Source organism: Phaseolus vulgaris, chromosome 4 (genome assembly GCF_000499845.2).
Source record: "Phaseolus vulgaris cultivar G19833 chromosome 4, P. vulgaris v2.0, whole genome shotgun sequence".
Classification (NCBI taxonomy): domain Eukaryota; kingdom Viridiplantae; phylum Streptophyta; class Magnoliopsida; order Fabales; family Fabaceae; genus Phaseolus; species Phaseolus vulgaris.
In genome coordinates this window covers 5,001,863-5,022,841 of record NC_023756.2, presented here as the reverse complement: position 1 = coordinate 5,022,841, position 20,979 = coordinate 5,001,863, and the positions used below count along the sequence as shown (strand labels likewise).

The 20,979-nt window shown below is 29.7% G+C and overlaps 1 protein-coding gene and 1 pseudogene across 2 annotated transcripts; both read right to left on the bottom strand.

Annotated features, from left to right (window-relative positions):
- Positions 1–4,076: 4,076 nt before the first annotated feature.
- Positions 4,077–9,604, bottom strand: LOC137837027 (agamous-like MADS-box protein MADS2). 2 transcript variants are annotated; one of them, XM_068645845.1, is made up of 8 exons: positions 8,949–9,604; positions 6,416–6,494; positions 5,883–5,944; positions 5,557–5,656; positions 5,270–5,311; positions 5,150–5,191; positions 4,524–4,660; positions 4,077–4,444 (listed from the first exon to the last, which is right to left on the bottom strand). In XM_068645845.1, exons 1-8 carry the CDS (start codon positions 9,131–9,133, stop codon positions 4,348–4,350), a joined length of 744 nt encoding a protein of 247 aa, XP_068501946.1. In that variant the 5' UTR covers positions 9,134–9,604; the 3' UTR covers positions 4,077–4,347. The 2 variants fall into 2 exon arrangements, with proteins under 2 accessions (XP_068501946.1, XP_068501945.1); XM_068645844.1 differs by having other exon boundaries at positions 5,883–5,947; positions 8,949–9,557.
- Positions 9,605–16,702: 7,098 nt separating this feature from the next.
- LOC137838951 (small nucleolar RNA R71) lies at positions 16,703–16,808 on the bottom strand (annotated as a pseudogene).
- Between the last annotated feature and the right edge of the window lie 4,171 nt (positions 16,809–20,979).

The following is a 20,979-nucleotide window of genomic DNA, read 5'->3' as shown; positions in this document are numbered from 1 at the left end:
GAAGTTATTAATTTTGTTCATGCCCATAAAATATTTGTATTGCCTAAATTAATAATTTGAAATCTAACAAATTTAAATGAAGAATTTAAGAAATTTGAATTGAATTATACAAATAAAATATTTATAAAATAAAATATTTATAAAATAAAATAATTCAAATTTCTAAAATTTTAGAATTTTTCATCCATGCATAACCTATACTACGTATAGAATTAGGATGCGATAGAGTAAGTATAACCTAAGCCTCTTATGCTTATCTATGCACCTAATTGTCTTTATCTTCACTTCAATTGAATCCATATTTTCACCAACTTTCTATCCAAATCTCATAAGAATCTATGAAGTTTGGTAATATATAATTAGTCCTTTGGTATGGTATTTGAGCTCAAATCCTTAAGTGAACTTAAAATGAAACATTTAGCTTAGTTTAATCACTTTCTAAAATAACACTACAAGAAAATTATTAAATAAAAATCAATTTTAGAGATAAAAAATAATTAGTTATTATATTAACTAAATTAAGTACTATTTTAGAGACTAAAAAAATTATTAGTTTCTATTATTAATAAAATTTACAAACTAATTTTTAAATTGGTATCTGATTAACTACCAAGATACCCAATTAAATACGAATAATTTTTTAGTTTATAAAATAGTATGACAATATAGTAATTAATTATTTTTTATCTTTAAATTTAATTTCTGTTTAATGATTTTCTTATAGTGTAGTCTATACTTAAGGTAAATAGTGCGCATGGATCATAGGAACAAAATTGTGTGATAAGTTTGAACCTAGTAGATGCTTCTTAAGTAAGATCATCTAGGAAATTAGGGTTCTAATTGGTAATCATAAGCTTAGTGTGTGTAAAATTAAGATTTAAAGTAAATGTCTTGTTTAGTTAAATTTTCATTTTTTTTTTACTAACTATGAGAGACAAACTTTCATCATTAAAGTTGCTTAATCTATACTTGATACTCAATTAAGTCTCTATGGATCACACTCTACTCAACCCTTTATTACTTATTGATTGCTTTTTGAAAGGATTACCTTTTGATTGTTACACTTCACAAGTTTGCATAATTTTTTCTTTGTAATATATATACAAGTCATAATATTCATTCTCAACCACATCAAGTTCTTTCTTTCTTCCATCATAAACAAACATTTGAAGGTTTTGCTTAGTCCAACATATCAACAAGTTGGTGCACAACTTACTTACCCAATAATTAATTAATGTAAAGAAATAAATGATATTCTCTTTTTAACTCTTTTTTTTTCAAAATAAAAATACATTTAAGTATTTAAAAAAATAATTATACATTTATCATTATAAATTAACAGAACTAAAATGTTGAGACTTTTATATTTTAGAAATATATAAAATATATCATGTGAAGAAATTTGTGATTTATTTTATTCGCTGTATATATGATAATATATAACATAATATCAAATATTAATAATATTTCAATCTTGATTTTTCTAAATCTAAATAATAAATAAATTTACTTTTATGTTTATATAAAATATATTTCTAAAAAAACTGAAATATTTTCAAAAAATAATTTAAATAAGAGATATTAACAAATATTCTTAACAGAAGTAACATATTTTATTTTTATTTTAAATTATAAAAACAAGAATGATTATGTTTTAATTTATTTCAAAAACATGTTCTAAAATTAAATTTAGTAAGCTGAATTTTTATTTTCTCATATAAAATTACTTTCAAGTTAATATACATAACAAATATTATTTTCTTATTGTCATATGAAAAAATTTCTTCAAGTTTATTTTACAAAATAATTTCCAACATTGAAAACACAGTACAACAAACTCTAACATAACCTTTACCTTGATGTGTTTGGATATTTGTTTTTTGTTTGTCATGTCTAACATAAAATATTTTTAGAAAAAAAATGTAATATTGATTTTTTCATGTGACCCAGTTTCATATTTTGAAACACTCAATCAAACACACATAATCTAATTAAGAAAGGTGTTAGTAATGCACTCTCTAAGACATTCTTCTGGATGTTTTTTTTTCTTTTATTCTTGTTTAGAGTTTATAAAAACTTATAAAAACATGAGTGAAGCTAGTTTAAGAAGTGAGTGAAGCCAGTCAAATTTTATGTTTTTCAATGAATTTGAATCCATGATATAACATGTGTTTAAAGAATGTGTTTCTCTGATTGTTGGAAAAGAATTGACTAAGCAAACACACAGAAGCAATGAATGATGAACACTATCAGTGAACAACTTAATGAATCAAGTGTTCAATTGATTGGCAAAAGAATGGCATTTGAAGTTGAGTATCAAATCCATGATAAGAAGGTTGTGAGATGCCTTGGCCCAAAAAGTTAGAAATGATTATTGTTTTCAGAGGAATGGAAGTTCAGATGACAAACAAAAACAAGTGGTGGGAGAAAAAGAATGAATGACTGGTGGAGGCATGGCCACCACTTCTTGTGGTCCTCAATTCCCTCTTCTCTCTATTTTCTCATTTTCACATCTCCAACCACCCTCCCACTTCTGCCACTTTCATCCCTTTCCCACACCCCAATTCACTTCCTTCCATGCTAATTTAACAGCCCCCACCCACTGCATAATCAAATTACATAGAAGTCACTGTCACTAAATAATGACTGAAAAATCAGTCAAAATGACCACTGCTTTAATTAGTGACCAACTAAAATCAGTCAGTAATATCTTAGTAGCTGATGCATAATCACTAATTTACTGATAAAAAGATTGAAATCTGATATACTGCATAAACTTTTTTATTTTAGATAAAACTTAGATGCAACATCTATAATATTGTTGAGGTAGTCAATAAATTTTAAGTTTATTTTGCATAATACATACTTACTTTTTAAGAATATATATATATATATATATATATATATATATATATATATGTGGTTTGTTGGTGTTTAAGATTTTTCTTTAGATTAATCTGATACTACCAGTAATACTTGTAAAATCTTTTCTTCTATTTTAACTTACATTTGGTTTGACTGATAAATATTTTTATACTTGTTTCTAATGTAACTCTTGTAATATTAAGTGATAACTAACAGATCTGAATTTCATGTTCTGATCAATAAACATTGAGGATTTGATTTCGTCAGATTGGATAAATTACAGTAGGCATTATTTCAAGATTCAGTCCAGCACATTATTTTTGGGAAGCATATTAATTCTGCAACAAATATTTTTGAGATTACAAGGTACAGTTCATATAGAGAATAAAATCTCCAAGTTCATAAAAAATATGCAAGAGTGTCACTGTAACAGTCTAGAAGATTACAAGGTACACGTTTTCTGATCTCTGCTTGAACCAGTGTTATACACAGTTTAATTGAATTTACTAACTCAATTTAGAGCAACTGCAGTTGACTGCAGGGCACTAACCAAAACCGATGATAATAGAATGAAACCAATTATTGTTCATAATATCACCTTTTGAGTACAACTACTTAAGACAATGCAGGGTCATTGTCTCATCATCCAGTCCACTCAAGAATTCTAAGCAAAAAGATGGGCTATATATGAAATGGATATTGAAAAAGCTTATGATAATCTCAAAAGGAGTAGTATTCTATCAGAGATCAACATTGCAAAGCAAACACCCTACCTACTAAAGTTGATCTTCACTTGTGTAACTTCTTTCTTCAGAATCCTTAACAATGGCTAGATCCTAGTGCCAGCTTCCTTCTTATGCCCCAGCGGCAGAAAGACCCTTTAGCATCTCTTCCTAATACTTCATCTCTAAGGATTTTCTGTTTACATATTATCCCTGATGCAGTTAATGATAATCTACGAAACTCTAAGGTTGCTGGTTAAGATATCAAACGGAAAAATCAATTGACCATTTGACATCAACATTACAATTGAGGAGATGTGGCCAGGGATTATATCTCCAATGAGTTTTTTCCTCCTTTTTGCACAATAAATTCAAGTGACATTGTCATAGCCTCAGTAAAATTTACAAAATTCTCATAACATAGTACAATCTCCCACCAATGAATGCAAGAAGTTCAAAAACAGTAGTTAAAGCAGTCAGAATAGTAACTGATTGCAAAAGGAAAATGACATTAACTGGTCATTCAGTCAGATAATACTAGTCCTTCAAAGATATTCAACATACTGTAACCTTCTTACAAGCCAAATGTCAATGGCTAAAGTTTTAATAGTTTTAAGTCAGTCACTGCTGTTTTTATGCCAAAACAAATAATAGAAGCACAAGCAGCATTTACACATTTCCAACATCAAGAGGCATTTTGACTTTGGCCTTAGGTGTCTGCTAATTTTATTTATGTAGCCAGCTAAATACTTAGCTTAGCTCAAAGCATCCATCCAGGAATAAAACCGTTCACTTGTTGAGCTTGAGTTGTCCCAGTTAGCTGATCTGAGGCTTCAGGGTTGTACCTGTAGTCGGAACTGCATCAAGGGACATGCATTAAAATAGAATTCAAAATCACCCTCAGCACAAAAATACAAGAAACTGATTATATATTACCCTATCTGCAATGTTGGATTGCATTCCAAAGGCTGGAAGAAGCCTTGAGAATGAGCATTCGGAGTACCATAAGGCATACTTTGATCGCCAGCTTCCCATGTTTGCCTATACTGGTTTCTTGAATTGATTTCATCCAGCTGCCAACATAGCAGTCATGCACCAAATCATCATTAGAGGAGATTAATGTGAGTGGAAGATACAAGGTTACCACTTTCATTAAACACTTCTGAATAGAGTTTCCATATTGTAAAATATTAAAAACAAGTGCACAATCACATTATGCAACAGAACAACAACAATAATATCAATGCATAATCATTGACAAGGTTTTTATCATTTTTTGTGGAGAAATTCATTTCTGAATTCACTTCTTAGACTAATCCTAAGGATTGTTTGCTAGAACACTTTAACTTCCAAATATCCAATTCCAATCTGATTGGTCAAGATGTGAGATGGAAGGTTGTACTTCTAAATGGATTTATAGGAACGAATGTAAGCAAAATTTGCAACATAAAGTCAGATGTATATCTTCTACAAATTTATTTTGCTAGAATGAAGCAAGAGGAATGCTATTTTCCCATCATGCTTGTTGTAGGATTAACTTTATGGATAGTGTTCAATGTTACCTTCATGGTTAAAGCTCTGTTTGCTTCTACCAACATCTGTTCCTGTAAGCAAACAATAGCTTGAAAGTGTTAGCTAAAAATAAAGTTTCTTTGTTCTACAACTATGCTAACACTATATACCTTATTTTGAAGATCAGCTAACTGGTCCAGCATGAATTGAGTCTGCAAAGTAATGTTCCAGATAGAGTCAGATAATTAGCAATCAGCTTTCCATAAGGGAACATCAGACTCTTCAATTAGCTTTTCCAACCATATGAATAACATGTCCCAAATATACCTTTGTATATAGAAAATATCCTATAGAAAGATGGAGAAAAACTACACCAGGGCCAATGCAATAGCATAAGTATCATATTAATAAAATTTCTGTGTAACTTTTTGAAAAATTAACACTGATATTTTATTACCTTTGTCGACCTCACTTGCTTGAGAGATGAATCTAGTTGCCTCTCAAGCTGCTCAAGTTCTTTGGTATTTAATGGGCCCAAGTCTTCACCTAGAAGGTTTCTGCAGCATGGAACAAAGTACATGGTCTTAATGAAAACACTGCTACTGATGCAAATGGTAAACCATTTTTGAAAATTATGACAAATTTAATAATGATGACTAACTGAATGGAAGAAAGTTTTCTCAAACCTTAACCCACAAAAAAAAAATGGTAAAAGCCAAGTTATTGGTTTTTTTAGTACTAATTTGAAAGGAGTTTTACAAAATTCTTTCACATGAAATTTACCTTTGTGTCCTCTGAAGAGATTCAAATCTTCCTTTCAGCTTCAAGTACTCACGATAGCTGCTCTGCTACAAAAGCAAATGACAAATGAAGAATAACAAAGTGGCTTGCCATATTTAATGGAAAACATAATTTACATAATATATTTTTTCATATGTTGCCAATCAAAGTTCTTGCAATTAACAAGGCTTTCCTAAGTGAAAATGTTAAGAGATGTTATTTCTGTAATGTTACTACCTTCATCCTATAATTAACAACGGTAATTTAAAGTTTTTTTCACACTATTAAGAATAAAAATAACCATATTATTTAGTAAAATAATTTTACTAAAATAATCTTTTTCTTGAAAAATGCAATACTTTTTATATGTAATAAATTCATTTATTTTCTCAATAGATATTTAGAAACAAATTAAGAAAAAATTATTAATACTTTAATATTCCTTTGCTGATAAAATAAAAAACTTTAATATTCCTTTTTAATGCCTAAACTGCTGTTATTTTGGAACAAAAAGTATTAAACAAAGACTTTCATACCTCAAGCTCTTTGGCAGGTTTGCTGACTTCCACTGCACCATAGCTGCACTTTTGGTACCTTTCAAGTGTTTTGAGCATGCTGCAGATTCCAGAAAGAAAGGAAGAACAAGTAAAATTGATGAATGTGTATGAATAGCCATACAACACTACTTAATTATAGCACACTATATTATATATATTATTCATCTAAATCACTCTTACCTTTGACGTTCCAAGATGAATAAAAACAAATAAAATGGTTTCAAATTATAAAGTAAAAATCTACAATTTTCTTACTAGCTTCCTAAACTAGCACATCAAATAGTTGATAGAGGGGTTAATGAGATGCAATATAATAAGGCTGCAGAAAACACACATGCAATGGCCTGGAACAATTAGCTTGGTGTTGAAGTGAGTGGTGATTAATGGTCTATCTATATGAATCTAATGAACTAGTAAAGCACTTGTGCTATATACTACTATCTAATATATCAGGACCTTGATTTCTAGGGCAAATTTTGAAGAAAAATGCAAGTTCACACAACAATATCACTGCAAAATTTCCACTGTCTGAGATAAAAAAATGTATCTAGAATTGAGTTTAATCTGCTGATAAAAAATAAAAATAAAAAGTTTCTGTATGTTCAGCACTATTTTCCCTGTATTGATTCACTTGATCTTTAGTAGCAATACAATGAGAAGTTAGCATATCAAACTGGTCAGAACTTAGAAGAAAAAGACATGACTTCTATGAGCAACTTTACAAAAATTAGAAGATAAATAATAAAGCTCTTGTATTTTTATATAATTTACTCATTTTAATGGTCAACATACTAAAACAAGAGAGAATATACCTTCAAAGCCCTAGACATGAAGAACTATATTTACACCTTGTAGTTACAGTTAAACCCAAATTCATGCATGCACCTGCACTTCTTAATGAAAAACACATGTGTGCATGGGGTTGTGTCAAAACTTAATAAAAGCATAAATAGCATTACTTATACAACAACTTAAGTTGAGACACAGATCTGAATTCTTCAATAGCAATCAAGCAATATAATCACATTTGCTGACAAAATAGCCTTTAAAATCAGTCTGTTGTGCAGTTGTCCTTATATAATATAAATTATATAATACTATGAGAAAGAACACCTAGGTGTAAGAATTTATTTCAATAGAAAATCATTCTTAATGTCTAATTCGTCACTAGAGGACAGAGAAATCAACAAAAATTAAGAGAAGTAAAAAAAAATAACATGGTTTAATTTACTGTCATTAAATGTTCACCATAGCAAACTTTCTCCCCATACTTTACTGTCATAAATATTCAGCATAACAAACTTTCTCGCCATCCAACCTCAATGAGATAGACTCATAACCTCATATTTGTCCTATCAATTTTCAGTGCTAATAAATTCATTAGTGAAGTACTTGGCTTTTATAATAGTAAGGTATAATACAAATCTGTACGATGACACAGAAAAAAAAAAAAGTATAAAAACTAATTAAAGGGGTAGAGAAGAAAGTATAATTAGTTAACATAAAAAGTGCAGAAAAGAAAATAAAAATTTTACATGGAAAATACTAAAATCACATTATATAATAAATATACATATATATATATATATGGTTAGATAGATATAATAATAATAATAATGTTTCCCTTTATAAGAAAAAGAAATATCTATTAAATGCAGCAAATTCAGGGAAAAGGTTCCGTACACTGATAAACAGTAGTAAGGTGATGAAATAAAACACCCTTTATTGCTTTCCAATGTCCAACTATTTGTTTTAGAGTGAACATATAGTGTTTATTTGTTTTTGGTGCAGCACACTGGATGCTTACATTCTGTCCTTGTTTCATTGGACTTAAGATGTGTTCAAGTTGTCATAGAACTTCATTTCAGGACAATCAAGTACTGCTGCTAATACATCTTGGTCAGCAGCTCACATACATAGATATAACCAAACTTTTTTAAGGAAAAACAAACAAAACAAACAAAATCAGCTTAATATGAAAAAACACAGATCTATGCCTTCTTAGTTTGTAGAAAGAGTCCAAGCAGGAAAAGAAATCACATTCAATTAAGAAGAAACCCCTCAAAGCATGAGGGGTAAGAGAAAACATAAAAGGAAAGGTAAACCATCCATCTACAAAATCCACCAAAAAAATTTCCGTACAGGAAAACAAAACATCACTTATTTCTCAGATCATGAACTACATCACCAGATCTCACAACCTTGCATTCAAAAGACCAAACCAAAGTTCAAAGATTGATTAATTCCTCCAACACCAGCCTCATTGGAAAGAGATAAAAAAAAGTAGGAAAGAGAAACATGAAAGTTCTTCTCAGGCCAGTAGAACTCACAGAATCAGCAAACTCACACACTAAGAATAAGATTCAAGCAGTTATGATGGAATATAAAAAAACAAGGAAAAGTAAATAAGAAAATACTAATTATCTCAAACATAAACAATCTAGTATAGATATTTGCACATACAAACATAAATTTGAGATAAGAATGAGTGCAAAAACGCAGAAACACATACCTTGAACTGCTGCAAAATTCATAAAGCTTGCCACGGGTGGAAAAGATGATAAGGGCAACCTCAGCATCACAGAGAACAGAAAGCTCATAGGCTTTCTTGAGAAGGCCATTTCTCCTCTTTGCAAACGTTACCTGCCTGTTTATCTTGTTCTCTATCCTTTTGAGTTCCACTCTTCCCCTCCCCATATTTTTCCCACTTAATTGTTATCAATATTAATACTATTGTTGTGTTATTCTATTCCCCACTCTTATTCAAAATTTACCCTTTTCTTATTTATTGGTTTATTTCTTCTTTCATACGTACAGTTTCTATTTTTTTCCACCCCTTCCTTCTCTTAGGTACCTGTTGAACCTTCTTTTCTGGGTCAGTACCCAAGTGCAGCCAAATTTGTGAAAAACAAGAGAGTTCTGAAGTTCAAAACTTGGAACCCTAGAGAGAGGAAAAATTAAGAGAGAGAGAAAGATAAGAAAGCAAACAACACCACTATAGTTGTAAGTGTTTATCTCTCTTTACAAAGCATTTTCATCCTCAAATGTTCTCTTTTTTCTTTTCTCTTTTATCTTCTTCCAATCTCCACCATAAAATGGAGTGCAGCTTAGGGTTGGTCTCAGTTTCCTGTTTCATACAAGTTTCTTTTTATCGTGCTTTACTCGGTTAAGCTATTTTTGGCAAAAACAATTCTCTCAGTCGTGCCTGCTTCGCGTCACCAACACGCGCTGTTTGCCTCCGCCATGTTCGGAACTCGCGTGTGCCTCACGGGCGCGTTGCGACAGCTGTCGTAGGTGTGTGTTGTTATTAAGAAAAAATCTGTAATTTTTTCATTGTATTAACTTAAGTAGAGCAGAGCAAGAACGTCGTCAGATACCTTAAAGTGGACCCTCCACGTGTCAATTTATCACTGGCCTCCGTTTTCTAGCATGCAAAACGGAAATTTAGTGTAAGATATAATAATAATAGTAATATTTAGATAGATTATTATATTGTATATTAATATTTATCCACTATTAAAAAAATTGGGAATTTTTTTATAAATAATTCGTAAAATTTTATAAACATTATCAAAAAATCTGTAGAAAATTCAAATTGTGTAAATTTTTATAGATATTTTTTAAAAAAAGTTCTAATAATGTAATGCATGTTTGGTTTCAATTGATTAAATCAAAAGGCAGATTTATGATTCTTGTTGAAATTGTAATTATTTTAAATAGCTTATTTTTAACATTCTTTTCAAACATCAAACTAAACACACAATAATAGTTTTTGCGAAGTTACTTTTTGTTTTTAATTTAAGAATACATCAACAGATAATTTATTTTCAAAATATATACAAATTTATTGAATTTTAAAATAAATCTCTAAATGGAATATGTTGAAAGATTTATTATAATTAGTTTTAAAAATTTATAAACAAAACCCTGTTTAATAAATATTACTCATTTTGTACCAAAAAATATCATTAATTTTTTGTTAAAAATATAAGAACGAGTTAAAAAATATAAGTGAAGAATAATATTTTTTTCATATTAGCTACTTATTTTATCTATACTTTTTTATCTTGCAATTTAATGAAAATGAGAATTTCTCCCTTAACTAGTACTTGACTTCATCAAAATATTTGTCTCTTCACCGTGAGATATATGTTACTTTAATAAAAACAAAAACTATATTTAGAGGTGAATTTAAAAATCGTTTAATAATAATTTATTTCTTCTAATTTCTTTTTACTTTCGAGTTTGAAATGTGTATGGAACACATTAAAATATATTCTCAATTTTAATTCAAACATGATCTGAATTATTTTTTGGGTTAAATTTGATTTTTTTAGTTTTCTTTTATTTATATTATTCAAATGCACTTTAATAATTACATTCAAAAGTAATTTTTTAATCACTATTTTATCGATCTTTCAACTTTATTAACGATTCATTTCTGCTAAAATGTTAATTATTTTATACGTAAAACTAATTTGATAAAGTTATAGAAAAAAAACTTTAATTTTATTAAAATCACAATTGATAAAGTATGTTTAATTATAAATCACTTTCTTTCAAAATCAATTTTAACTAAAATTAATTATCATCGTCTAAAATCAAATTTGTATCCAAGCACACTTATCCTAAGATGGAATGAAAGTTAAGAAAATTTCTAGTAAATAAATTAAGGTTGGAATGTAACATTATTATTTACAATTATGTGTGATATTAGTTATTTTGACACACTTCTCTTTTTTATTTTCTATTACTCTCTTATTATAGTAAACTTTCAACATAAATTGTTGCGAGTATCAACGTTTACCTCATTGATGAAAACATAAATATTTATCAAGTTGGTACAAGGAAAATTGATGTAAAGATTTGTTATGTCATTTCTAGGTATATCACTGTCTTATCATAGCAAACTTTTTCAACGTGATGGATTACTGTGTATCAATAGCATATCTTTTTATTTTAATAAAACTCATGTTAGACCACATGTATTATCACATTAAAAATAGCATAAAATTAAAAAAAAAAGAAAATGACGGACTAGACTAAATACATACGAAAATAAAAATTAAGAAACTCTCATAAATAGCCTAAGGACGTACATTGAGAGTTTAAATAAAAATAAAATAAAGATAATAACGCAAACAAAAAAAACTTTCTCTAATATGTAGCTCTTTAAAAGATAATAATGAAAAAGAACAATTGAAATCCCAAAAAATCAATCACATGGATCCTCGTTTGCATTCGACAATGATAATAAAATCCTATGATATTGTTGAACGTCACTACCATTATTTTTTCTTGGGTTGACCAGTTTTTGAGGTCATCTTATTGGCTCTGACTTCAGCTTTAAAAGAACGTCTTGGTCTCTTGGAGGTTTGAACTAATTCATCATCTTCACTTAATGGATTCTTCTAAGAAAATACCAACTAGGTAGATTCAACTGTATTTGCTGGCAAGATGGTCGGGCATGACTCTTTATCCTCTTGTTCATCACCTAAAAGAAATTCAAAACAATTTTATAAGACTAAATCTTAAGAAACGGATTTAGAAATTGCATATTTGAGATGAGATGAGAATACCCATCTAAAAGACCAAAATTTTTAAGAGGCAAGGAGTTCCTTTTTTTCGTAGCAAATCATCATATTCATAGACGTCTTTCAAAGATAGCATATTAGCAAAAATATCATCATGATATCATGAACCCGCCCATACATCTTCAATAGGTTTCTTAAACTTTTGACCTACAAGAGATATGTTCTCTACCTGGATAACAACAATTTCAACAAGGGTATCAAGATCAATAGCATTACTAACGAGTACATAATATATTTGTACCTCTATAATGGAATTCTATTTCTCTGTGACATCATTAGTTTCTTTGGTTCGGACAATCACAAGTTTATATTGTACAACAACAGGTTTTGACAAAATGAGTAGGCAATTTGGTCATGTTATTGAGGTTATTAGGATGTCGTGTTCATTTATAAATATCATGCCCCTATCATTTTGCATGAAGAGCAAAATGGAGGCAACTTCTCAAATTCAATATCAGCAATAAAATAAAAACCATGTCTTTCCACCAAAATTTGATTAGGTAAAACAGATAGCATATTATATCAACTAGCTCTCTAGCAAAAAAACCTCTAGATTTATTCATGGTGTACCAATGTCTCTCGCTATAAAGAAAAATGCTTTTGGTTGCCAATATTTCATAGGAAGACCATGGATTTTGACCTAACATTGAGGTTTGATGAGTGTCATGGAAGATGACATAGAGTCTTTAGTCCAAGCAAAGACTCTCGAGATACACAAATTAAGATTCCAAGATCCCCTACTAGGAGTATTCTCACGTCTTCAAGGGAAGAAAAAGCCAATTCATAAAATTCTTTTCCCAAAGGAATAACTCTCTAAGATCCTAGAGATTTCCAAGCAAAATCAAGTTGTTTTGCACACGTCCATATGAGTAAGAGATTTGTCACCTTTGAATAGTATTACTCTTCCATGAAGGTGATTTCTACAATCTTCAAGATCTACAAGATACACATCTTCATCAATCTGAACAGATATCAAATCTCTCTTGATGTAAGGAGAAGACAATTGTGAAAGAGGATATCACGTGCATTATTTAAGGCTTGTGCAAAAGTCTTCTTTTGATGTGAGCTGAATTTAGAGTTGTTCATTTTAGATGATGACACTTTACTTATGATTGAGATTTTAGAAATAATATGGTGAGAACCCTAAGAATATTTCCATTGGACACGAACTTAACCAAGTGGTTAAGTAAGTGTGAAGGTTCACTTCACAAGGGCAAAGAGAAAAATGACAATTATATGATGATTGATGATGAAAGGCGAAAATTAATTGAACATGAAAAGGAACATAAAGAATATAATATTGAAGGAGACACAAAGAATATAAAATTTTGAATTGACAGTGGAAGCAAATAAGAACATAAACACATAAAGATAAATGGAGTAATGGAAAATGGAAGAAGAGGTGGAATAGAGAAAGCTTATGGAGATGGCAAAGAGGAGAACACGCCACTTGGAATGTGGATTTCCTAGGATAAGTGTGGAAGGTCGCCACTTGAAGAGCCTCACTCTCACAAGATAAGACCTAAGCAAAGAGCTCACAAATCTCTCACAAATTGTGTAGAGTTTCCTTTCTTCTATAAATTTCAACATGAAAATAAATAGATTAAGGCACCCTATTTATAGGAATGGGAGCCTTGGTGGGAAAGAAGGGCAAGGGTAGGGTGGTAAATGTGTGAGGGACCGCCTTTAGGGTTTGACTAAGTTAAAACCGCATCCTAAGCTTGTTCTTTTAGAAACTAGGTCAAATTTCCTTCAAAAGGGGCTAGAAACAAGCTAAAATGATAACTACAATATGTTGTTTTTATAAATATGCGAGGAATCGATATTTAAGAAGCATCTTCAAAATTTTATATGCGAGAAATCGATATAAATGATTTTTATACGGACATCAATATCAATCAAAGGACACAATATTGTCATGTTAATCAAAATACAAAAGAGTGAGAAAAATGAACTGCAGTCCTAGATACCCTGGCTAACCCTTCAGCCGCTATAAGAAACAAGAATGAAGCTAACAGATCACCTTGCCTCAGCCCTTTCTTTGGAATAAATTCCTTAGTAGGACTCCCGTTTACAAGAATTGACATCGACGCTAATTCCAAGCAAGCTTTAATCCAAGAAATCCACTTTACACAAAAGCCAAGCCTTCCTAGCATATAATATATAAAATCCCACCTCAGAGAGTCATATGCCTTCTCATAATCCACCTTAAAAAACACACAACTTTTCTTCTTCCTCTTCAACTCTTCTAAGGTTTCATTGGCTACCATAATATTATTCAATAACCTGCTTCCTTGAAGAAAGGCAGATTTCCTAACGTCAATAACTTTACTGATCATTTTTTTTAACCTGATAGCCAAAATCTTCGAAATTGTTTTATACACACACCCTACCAACGATATCGGTCTATAATAATTAAGTTGTTGCGGATTATCATTCTTAGGAATCAAACAGATGAAAAAAGCATTTGAACCCCTAGGCCACTTACCATTGACCATAAAATGGTAAGTGGCCTAGGGGTTGTTTTTAAATGATTTTCGCAAAGATTGAAGCTAAAGTGAAAAGTTATGAAGAATCAATCAATTGAAAATTTTGTTCAACCAAAAGAAAATTGTTTTTAAGTTTGATTTCAGAAAATCAACCAGTTGTTTTCACGAAACATATGGTTGTTTATACCAGCATATTTGAAAAACAATATTAAAATAGTTTAATGAGTGTAGGGATAGAGAGATTCACACAAGATGTTTAAACTGGTTCACTCTTAACCAAGAGCTACATTCAGTCCTCAACTAACCACTGAAAATTCACTATGTAATCGATTACAAAACACACACCAAAAGTGATGATCTTGAACCCCTCAAGAACACACACCACTCTTTGGCAAACCAACACAGTTTCCAGAACAACCTTCTGATACTACACTAGGGATGGCAAAGCGGGGCGGGCCATACGGGCTGGCTCACGGCCCGCAGGTAAAAAACGCGGGGTGGGCTAACCTTTTCAACCCGCTAACCCGCATTAGCCCGCCTTGCATTAGCCCGCAGTCCGCACGGGCCAGCAGCGGGGCGAGGCGGGCTGGCCCGCTAACCCACAAGAAAAAAAAATGTCATTGTTTTAATGTGTGCAGATGACAGAGAAGATTATAATTATGAAAAAATGAATGAAAGTTCTTCTAAGGCGACATCCAATGTTATTGAAATGGAAGAATGTCAATAATGTTTATGTTTAATGTTTTTTAATTAATGTTTATGTTTAATGTTTTGGAATTAGGTATGTTTAATGTTTTGGAAGTGGAAGAATAGTGATATTTGATATTTATCTTAATGTTTAATTTTTTGATGTTTGACTATGTTTGAAAAGGAAGAAAAAAAAATTGGATTTGATAGTAACAAATATATAGGTTTAATTTGACAATTTTTTAAGAACAAAATGTAAAAAAAAATAATATTTAATTTAAAAAAAAAAAAATCGCGGGCCAGCTCTTATGCGGGGCGGGTCGGGAATTCTAATCTGCAATAACTTTGCGGGGCGGGCCAAGTGCGGGGCAGGCCAATGCGGGGTGAGCTAGCCCGCTTTGCCACCCCTAAACTACACAACACTCCAATACAGAAATACAATGTTCAAGGAAGAAGGGAATAAAATACACCTAGGTAACTCAAAGCTTAAAATTCAGAAGTACAAAACTCAATCGTATTCCACACACTTAAGATGATCCAAAGCTTTTGATATCTTGAAAATTGTTTTGATTAATCTTTCTTACTTAGTTAATGCAAATGAGTGTATAACAACCTTTTTATAGTCCAATCAAATGGTCAAATCAGTTAAATCAAAAACTAAAAGATGTTGGAATCATTTAAAAGAGATTAAAACCACTTAACAGAATTTTGTTAAGGTTTTCACAAAAATAACCAGTTGATTTATCGAAACAACCGGTTGAATCTGTTTGACAACAAAGCCAAAACAAAGCTAAGATTTTCCAAGCCATTTTAAAAACTACTAAGTGTCAAACAACATGTTGAATCGATATTTCAACTGGTTGAAATTTCACACCCTTTTAGAAATCCCATCTATTAAAAAAGGTAAAGATTCAATTAACCTTGGATCATCTTAAGGAGTGAATTAACAAGTTTCAAACAACTAAACAACACACACATTAACAGGGTCTTCAAGCTTTCCACTTAAATATGAAGACATCAAAGCACCATTTTCAACAAAAGAGACACTAGAGAGGAACCCTCAATCACTTCTTTTTTTCCCACAAATATTTTTCAGGATGAAAGCAACATGGAAGAAGAGCAAGTACCACCTCCTAGGAGAACACTTGGAGATTATGCCATGCTTCAGGGGCCAAGGCATTTTTCTAGTATTGAAATACCTGCTACCACCAGGGTCTTGGAGATGAACCCTTTTTCCTTAGTCTCATTAGTACCCATCAATTTATAGCAATGGATCATGAGGATCGATATACACATTTGGCTACATTTTATGAATTGGTGGGAACAATAGGCTTTCAATCAGGTGATATTGAAAAAAATTATACATTTTTTTTCTTTTTCATTGGTAGGGAAGGCTAAAGAATTACTCAAATCATTTCCAAATCAGAGTCTCACTAGCTGGAAGGATGTAGAGGAAAAATTTCTACAAAGATGTTTTCCAATCTCTCGCTACATCAAAACAAAGTATGAAATCTCTATGTTCAGACAATGAGTAGATGAACCTTTTTGTGAGACATGAGAGAGATTCAAAATGATGTTGGAAAAATGCCCAAATCATGGGTTTGAAGATATTGCTCAACTGAGCATATTTCTTAATGGTCTCATATCTGACACTAAGATGCTCCTAGATGTTGCAACTGATGACACAATAATGGTTGTTGATGTAGAACAAGCGACAAAGATTATTTATGCATTGACATCAACTCATTATCAAGCCCAACATGATAGACAAGGTATTCAAAAGAAAGGGTTGTTAGTGTTGAATACTTCAGATGCACTTTTGGTTCAGAATAAAATTCTAACACAATAGATTAAGACATTAACTACACAAATGGCTAAATTGTCTCAACAATTACAAGTCGTGCAATTATCTCAGAGTCAGATTAAAATTTATTTTTATTTTATTTTATATTTTTAAAAACTAATTCTTACATTAAATTATTTTCAAGATTTTATTTTATAAATATATTTATATAAAAAGTTCTTTTATTACTTTAATTATAAAGCATTTACAAGTTCGCTTAATTTTAGCTTTTTGTTTCTCTCAATCTAAACCTTTTTAAATTTCATTTTAGATTTTTTAGATGATTCTCCAAAGAGAGCTTATACTTCTAAATTCTAAATTCCTAGTGTAGATTGGATAATTAAATTTGAACTAGCTAAAGTTGGGGAAAATATGTTTGATTCCAATTTATAGATTTCTTAATACTATTAACTAACTATAAATTACTTTATATATAATGATTAATTGTTATAAAAATCAACAATTTATCATACTTAGTAATTTATAATTTAATATTATAAAAATAAATTATCAGAGTATTCTAAATTATTTTCAGAGACCACATGTATTTTTATTTAGTTTGAATCGGATAAGATCATAATAAATGATTGAATTATCTAAGATATTAATGCATTTTAGTTAAAGTCCTATAATTTTGGTCCAATTTTGCATTCAACTTTATCAAACACGCATTATGCAAATTTGGCTAATACAATCAGCATTGATTCGCATTAAGTATTATTTATGTCCATGATAAGAGATTAACCAGTCAGCACAAAATCAAATTTTTACTCTTATAAAATTTACTAATTTACAATGAATAAAATTAGTTAAATTAAACCACCTTGTATAATATACTAGTGACTGTGAATAGCAAGATTGATTTAGACAAAGTAAGATAATCTTAAAATTTTGTTCATTCTCACCTATATAACGATAACATTACAAGAAAATTATGAAATAAAAACTAATTTTAGAAACTAAAAATAATTAGTTGTTATAGTAACTAAATTAGAGACCATTTTAGAAACTAAAAAAATTGTTTCTAAATTAGTTTCTATTATTGTTAAATAATTTCTAAATTGATATCTAATTAACAATCAAGGTTTTAACTACTAAATATTTAGATTCTAAAGTGGTTGGAAGTTAAAATCTTGGTAGGTAATTAGATATTAATTTAAAAACAAGTTTATAAATTTTATTAATAATAAAAACTAGTCCAGATACCAATAATTTTTTAGTTTCTAAAATAATATTTAATTTAGTCAATATATTAACTAATTATTTTTTATTTCGATTGACATCAAAATATGATTAGTCTAATTGATTTGCTTGGTATAAGTAAGGGTTTCACAAGTAGCCATTTGAGAATTTATTTTTGAAACCTAAACCTCTTACCCTATGGAGAAATGTGGAATTTGGAAGTGATGAGAAGCCAAAAATGAAAGGTGACTTAGGTTAATTTGGTTGCAAAAAGACCTAAAGTCAAATGAGAAGATTAATTGCAAAGAGCTAGCAATGGGTGATTCCATCACCCACTTGTATTTAATGCCAAAGGTGGTAAGTGATGTTAGAATTGGTAGGGTCCCAAATTCCAAAAAGAGAAAAAGAAGAAGAGTATATTTTATCACATTAAAATCCACCTATATCCAACTAACTTTCTTAAATGTGCTGCATATTTTGTGCTCTCTCAAATATGCTTATCCCTTCTTTTAATTATCTTTCTTTTCTTTTTCTACTAAAGAAATTCTATATTGTCAACACTTAGGTTCAAAAAAGGAAAGTGAGAGTTTTTTTATATATACACACTCTCATGTCCATATTTAGGAATTTGCATGTATCATCACTTCGTCACCTTTTTTTAAACAAAAAATTGTTACTTTCTTTAACTATATATATATATATATATATATATATTCAATAATGTAAATATTTTTCAAATTTTTGAGTAATTAGTATTTTAGTTGTATAAATTGAAATAATAATATTTTTTATATTTTAAATTACTTAATTATATTTGATAATTAGAATTTAATAGGTTATAAGCGTTCATTATTTGAACTTTATATTTTTTTTATACTTTATCATTCAAATAAGAATGCGTTACAAAAATTATAGTCTTTTAAATTAGTTTTTTATTTTAATTAAAAAATAGGTAGGTGTAACTGTTAGATTTATCTAATTACCTATGTAATAGATGTATTTAAGAATGACTCACAATGTTTTTTTCTAACAATTTTAAAACTGTTGTCAATTCAGTCTTTGTAGTAAAAAATATTTTAGATATCAGTTAAAATTGTAATATTATATATATATATAATATTAAAAATATTATATATAATATAGTAAAAATAATATATATATATTAAGACAAGACTTATACATACAAAGTTTAATCGTAATATACATCAGAAATGTATATATAATTAGAAATGACAGGCCGACATATGATGTCAATTGTGATAAAATCATTGTTGTTTAAAGAACCTACAATGATGATGCTTGGAGAATGAATAGTTTTCGTTTCCTTTTTATATTTTATTAATAATGCAAGTATATAAATTGATTTTAATTATTAATTACTAATGATTTGAGATATGTGGGTGGTTTCTTGAGAAGAGTCATACAATAATGAGATTAGTTAGGGATATCACAAGTAATTTTCACTGAAGTCAACATTGAAAATAATTCTAACTACAATTATAATAGGTGGACTATAATTTTATGACTAAAACATTACACTTAGCCATGAACATATGGTGCAAAATATATTTGCTTACCAAACAATTGGTAATTTATGTTTAGGTTTAAAATTTTATATTTTCTAATGAATTAATAAGTGGAGCGTCCATGAATCCATACACATGATGTTCATCGTTAGCCTACTGTGGTGGTTCCATATTTACAACAACTCATTTTGAGTAAATGGTAATATTATTATATTTGTTGTCTTTTTATATTTAATTTAAATACAATCTATTATATCTTTTTATTAAATTTATGCTGACTAAGAGGAGCTTGAACGACAACCAACTGCTTGGAAGGTTGTAGAGAGAACGAAGAAATTGAAGATTGGACAATGGGTCAATGACAAAACTCACGACCTTGCGGTATGTATAAAATTTAAGTTATAATTTAATTTTTACTATATGTTTTCTTCGCAATAATCAATTTGACTTCATTTTTAAGAGAAATATAAGAAACACTGAGAAGAAGCCCAACAACAACAAATGCTTGAAAGTTCATCTTCGCAAAACTCTCATGTTGCCTCTATTGATGACAATGAAATATACATTGATGTTGTTGGAGGTGGAAATAAAAAAGGGAATGTCTATAGACTTGGTGTATTGAGCAAAAGGTTTAATAGTTCAACAAGTGCTCACTTTGCCACAAGACAAGCTCCAATAGTCCATCAAATAGAAGAAATGCGTGAGAGTATTCAAAAGTTAAATGAGGAACTTATGACAAAACGTGTCAAGGAGCGGACACTTGAAGAAAAGATGGAGGTATTGATGAAAACTCATGAAGAGCAAAGTGAACCCATGCACAAATAAAAGGAGCAGATGCGCAAACAAAATTAGCAGATGCAACTCATCATACAACACATTCAATTGAATAATATCATATCAGACTCTTCAGATCCCACTACCAGTGAACATCATAAAGAAAAACACATTAGAGATGATAGTTCAAAAGAAGATTAGTTGTATGTTGAATTATATAATAAATTTGACTTTTTAAACTTGTTTTCAACAGTTTTCGTTGTGTAATATGATTTACTTTTAATTTGTGTACAACTCTTTCTTAAACTATGTATTGAAGTTCATTCATATTTAGCTTGATTGAATTTTGAGTATCTATAAACAGGTTTGAATTTTTTTTTATAAATAGGTCAAAATACCATTTTAAATAAGTATTAATAATACATATAAAAATTAGTCACCGAAATTA

Coding starts and splice junctions, on each gene's coding strand:
- LOC137837027 (XM_068645844.1), bottom strand. CDS start 9,133: ATGGGGAGGGGAAGAGTGGAACTCAAAAGGATAGAGAACAAGATAAAC. Junction 6,495..8,948: donor GAATTTTGCAGCAGTTCAAG/GTATGTGTTTCT, acceptor TGGAATCTGCAG/CATGCTCAAAACACTTGAAA. Junction 5,657..5,882: donor TCTCTTCAGAGGACACAAAG/GTAAATTTCATG, acceptor TCCATGCTGCAG/AAACCTTCTAGGTGAAGACT.